Raw genomic sequence first — 5,257 nt, forward strand, 5'->3', positions numbered from 1 at the left:
GGAGTGCTGGACTCGGAGAGGGACCGGCTGATCCTCATCAGCGAGAAGGAGGAGCTGCTGAAGGAGATGCGCTTCATCAGCCCCCGGAAGTGGACGCAGGGCGAGGTGGAGCAGCTGGAGATGGCCCGCAAGCGGCTGGAGAAGGACCTGCAGGCAGCCCGGGACACCCAGAGCAAGGCGCTGACCGAGAGGTGGGGCTGGGCCGCGGCCGGGAGCGGGCGTGCGGCCCTTCCCTCACTGCCCATCCTGGGGCTGCCAGAGGTCCTTGTGTTTCATGAAAAGTGTTAGGATTTTTTTTTTTTTTAATATTGAGAACTAATCCAAAAGGTTTTTTTAATATATTTTTATTGATTTCAGAGAGGGAGGGAGGGAGAGAGACAGAAACATCAGTGATGAGAGAGAATCATTGATCGGCTGCCTCCTGCACACCCGACACCGGGGATCGAACCCACAACCTGGGCATGTGCCCTGGCCGGGAATTAACTGTGACCTCCTGGTTCACAGGACAATGCTCAACTGCTGAGTCACGCTGGCCGGGCAAATCCAAAAGTTTTTTAAAAATACTACGAAAGCTAAATCAGCTTCCTGTGGGCCTGACTTAATCTGAAAGCCACTGGTTTACATTCTTTGCTTTCAACCTTTAACAAACTTTATTTCCTTCATTGTCACACCACTTTGCACATCCACACTGCACAGAGCACAACCTCGCACCCACAGGAGGCCCCGTAATCCCCAACTTCTCATTCATTCATTCATTCATTGTGTCCATTATCCGTCATACAGTCCTTCATTTAAACCTTCTGGCAACACTGAGGTTGATCTCCGTTTTATAGATGAGGAAACGGAGGCTCCCCCAACATCCCTGAGTGGCAGAGCTGTGCGTAGATCCCAGGCTCACTGGCTCCGGAGCCCATGCTTGCTTTAGCAAAACGAAGTCAGGAACCGTCAGGCTGCTCGGAGGATGTCACGGCTCCTTGTCTCTCACAACCTTGGGCGTGCCATCTGTTACCCTCTCCCGCAATGCCGCGGGCACACCGGTCATGCCCCCTTCTCGGCCCGCAGGATCGCCAACCTGAAGATCCAGCTGGCCAAGCTGGACAGTGAGGCCTGGCCCGGAGTGCTGGACTCGGAGAGGGACCGGCTGATCCTCATCAGCGAGAAGGAGGAGCTGCTGAAGGAGATGCGCTTCATCAGCCCCCGGAAGTGGACGCAGGGCGAGGTGGAGCAGCTGGAGATGGCCCGCAAGCGGCTGGAGAAGGACCTGCAGGCAGCCCGGGACACCCAGAGCAAGGCGCTGACCGAGAGGTGGGGCTGGGCCGCGGCCGGGAGCGGGCGTGCGGCCCTTCCCTCACTGCCCATCCTGGGGCTGCTAGAGGTCCTTGTGTTTCATGAAAAGTGTTAGGATTTTTTTTTTTTTAATATTGAGAACTAATCCAAAAGGTTTTTTTAATATATTTTTATTGATTTCAGAGAGGGAGGGAGGGAGAGAGACAGAAACATCAGTGATGAGAGAGAATCATTGATCGGCTGCCTCCTGCACACCCCACACCAGGGATCGAACCCACAACCTGGGCATATGCCCTGACCGGGAATTAACTGTGACCTCCTGGTTCACAGGACAATGCTCAACTGCTGAGTCACGCTGGCCGGGCAAATCCAAAAGTTTTTTAAAAATACTACGAAAGCTAAATCAGCTTCCTGTGGGCCTGACTTAATCTGAAAGCCACTGGTTTACATTCTTTGCTTTCAACCTTGTAACAAACTTTATTTCCTTCATTGTCACACCAGTTTGCACACCCACACTGCACAGCACAACCTCGCACCCACAGGAGGTCCCGTAATCCCCAACTTCTCATTCATTCATTGTGTCCATTACCTGTCACACAGTCCTTCATTTAAACCTTCTGGCAACACTGAGGTTGATCTCCGTTTTATAGATGAGGAAACGGAGGCTCCCCCAACATCCCTGAGTGGCAGAGCTGTGCGTAGATCCCAGGCTCACTGGCTCCGGAGCCCATGCTTGCTTTAGGCTGCTGCACACGTAGAGGGTCTTTTATTATTGCCTTCAGCCCCTGGGTGGCTTCCCTGGAACTGTAAGTTCACACAGCCAGTCTGGGAAGCCAGGATCTCCACTCCGCAGCAGCTGCTGAGCAGGTGACTTGAAGGTCCCCCAGGGCAGGGCCCTCTGGGGGACATGCAGAGGGAAGCCAGGGGCATGTGGGCAGGAGGAGAGGAGAGCCTGGGGAAGGGTAGGGACAGGCTGAAAGCTGTGAGCCTCTGCAGGCGAGAGAAGAAAGCTGACTCAACAGTCTTCGAATCTACAGCTGTTTGCTTCCCGACCACGCTTGTCTGTCTGTGTCCATCCCTCTGACTCTTGTCTCCTTAGGTCTCTTTCTGTTCCCATGTTCCTCTCTCTCTCCTGTGTCTGGAAATGGGAGTATTATGCGCCTCATCTTCACACAATAAGGTTTTTTTAATATATTTTTATTGATTTCAGAGAGGGAGGGAGGGAGAGAGACAGAAACATCAGTGATGAGAGAGAATCATTGATCGGCTGCCTCCTGCACACCCGACACCGGGGATCGAACCCACAACCTGGGCATGTGCCCTGGCCGGGAATTAACTGTGACCTCCTGGTTCACAGGACAATGCTCAACTGCTGAGTCACGCTGGCCGGGCAAATCCAAAAGTTTTTAAAAAATACTACGAAAGCTAAATCAGCTTCCTGTGGGCCTGACTGAATCTGAAAGCCACTGGTTTACATTCTTTGCTTTCAACCTTTAACAAACTTTATTTCCTTCATTGTCACACCAGTTTGCACACCCACACTGCACAGCACAACCTCGCACCCACAGGAGGTCCCGTAATCCCCAACTTCTCATTCATTCATTTTGTGTCCATTACCTGTCATACAGTCCTTCATTTAAACCTTCTGGCAACACTGAGGTTGATCTCCGTTTTATAGATGAGGAAACGGAGGCTCCCCCAACATCCCTGAGTGGCAGAGCTGTGCGTAGATCCCAGGCTCACTGGCTCCGGAGCCCATGCTTGCTTTAGGCTGCTGCACACGTAGAGGGTCTTTTATTATTGCCTTCAGCCCCTGGGTGGCTTCCCTGGAACTGTAAGTTCACACAGCCAGTCTGGGAAGCCAGGATCTCCACTCCGCAGCAGCTGCTGAGCAGGTGACTTGAAGGTCCCCCAGGGCAGGGCCCTCTGGGGGACATGCAGAGGGAAGCCAGGGGCATGTGGGCAGGAGGAGAGGAGAGCCTGGGGAAGGGTAGGGACAGGCTGAAAGCTGTGAGCCTCTGCAGGCGAGAGAAGAAAGCTGACTCAACAGTCTTCGAATCTACAGCTGTTTGCTTCCCGACCACGCTTGTCTGTCTGTGTCCATCCCTCTGACTCTTGTCTCCTTAGGTCTCTTTCTGTTCCCATGTTCCTCTCTCTCTCCTGTGTCTGGAAATGGGAGTATTATGCGCCTCATCTTCACACAATAGCCTTTCCATTCAAGATGCCTCTGAGGACAGGAATAGTTAAACCACACCACAGGGCCTGCCAAACCCCAGTCACAAATCAGTCAGAATGACAGACATCTCAACACCCCTCGTCCTAACCCCTCCCCTCCTGTAGGGCCTCCCACCACTTCTGAGAGCGGCTGTGCATTCAGGCGGGGTGCTTGTTAGAGTATGGGCTCCCTGGCTGCACCCCAGGGACCGGTTCCCCAGGCCTGGGATGCAGCCCAGGCTCTTGCATTTTTAACCAGCACCCCAGGTGCTAAGCTCAGCTTGTGCACCTTCTGCATCCTCTGCCTTCGATGCTTGATGTGTTCTTGGCCTCCCAGCATGTGCCCGGCATCACACACAAATGCCATCTGGCCCGCTCGGCCCAGCGCCTCTGGGAGGAGGCCTCGGCGCCTGCGTGTTGCTGCCGGCGGCCACACCCTGTGCTCAGGAAGTCAAGGCCACCTGAATCCTGGCCCCCCAGCATCCTCTTGGGGCTTCAGTGGGGACCTGCTTTTACTCCCATAACACGCCTCCGTGGTTTTCTCCCAGAGAAGAGGATAATGGAGGTAGAAGTGGGGGTCCCAGCGGCTCCTCGACCTCTTCCTTCCAGGGCTTTGCTCTTAGGGAGGGTCAGGGGTTCGGCCCTGTTCGTTCTGTGGAGAGTCAAGGATTCTGTTCATTTCGGGCTCAGTGTGCCCGCCTGCTGCCTGCCCTGCCCCGGGCAGGACTCTGGAAGAACAGTGCCAGGAACGGTGGCCAAGGACCATGCCAAGGCCTCTCTGCCTGCTGCTCCAATGGTCTTTTCTGGAATTTCACAGGTTCCATTGACCATTAATAGTCCCTGCCCATCCCTGACCACTGCTCAGGTGTCTTGAGCCAGCTCTGTGTTGAAGGCCTGGGATGCTGGTGGAGGGTTAGTGTGGTCAGATTTTTCCATGGAAATGGAGGAGGTAAAGTTGGGTAGAATCCTAATTCTGCCACTAATTCTGTAGCTTTAAGTAAATTATTGGACCTAAGAACAACTTCTTCATATGTAAAGTGGGAAAAGCCATTCTTACCTCGTTAGGGTTATTCTGCAAATGAATTAAAACAGTGTCATAGCACATTGTTTCTAGCACAGCACTTGGTATATTGTGACTGATGATACAAGCCGTTGCTATGGATTATATGGGGAGCTCACATCTCCCCAAACGTCACAGGGAAATGCTTCCAGAAGGTTCTTGTGTGTTGGTGTGTCCACCTCCATGGGTACATGCCTGTGATTCCTCTTTCAGGGACACATTCCTCAGGGCTCCCCTTCATGCCTTCTCTCCCTTCAGGTTGAAGTTAAACAGTAAGAGGAACCAGCTGGTGAGAGAACTGGAGGAAGCCACCCGGCAGGTGGCAGCTCTGCATTCCCAGCTGAAAAGGTGAGCAGTGGGCAGTGGGGACAGTGCTGTCCGGGGGCTGGCCAGGTGCAGGCGTCCCTCCTGCACGACACGGAGAGCAGACCTCAGGCCGGGGCCTTGGTGGGCAACTGAGTGTCACTGGACTTTCACAGAATTTGTTTTTCTCAGATATTTCTCTTTTTTAAATATATTTTTATTGATTTCAGAGAGAAAGGGAGAGGGAGAGAGAGATAGAAACGTCAATGATGAGAGAGAATCATTGATCGGCTGCCTCTTGCTATGCTTTCAGATATTTCAACCGTAGCCTTTGTTATAAGTGATACTGCATTTCCACTTACCCTTAGGATATAGTTTCCTTTTTATATATAT

General features: G+C 52.8%; 1 protein-coding gene across 1 annotated transcript in view; it reads left to right on the forward strand.

The window, feature by feature from the left end:
- The window catches only part of WWC1 (WW and C2 domain containing 1), a 126,668-nt gene that overhangs the window by 84,263 nt on the left and 37,148 nt on the right, over positions 1-5,257 (forward strand). The window contains 2 exon segments of the mRNA XM_005870618.2: positions 1,063-1,305; positions 4,820-4,909. Coding sequence (XP_005870680.1) covers positions 1,063-1,305; positions 4,820-4,909 — 333 coding nt within the window.

This window comes from Myotis brandtii, unplaced genomic scaffold, assembly GCF_000412655.1.
Source record: "Myotis brandtii unplaced genomic scaffold, ASM41265v1 scaffold32, whole genome shotgun sequence".
Classification (NCBI taxonomy): domain Eukaryota; kingdom Metazoa; phylum Chordata; class Mammalia; order Chiroptera; family Vespertilionidae; genus Myotis; species Myotis brandtii.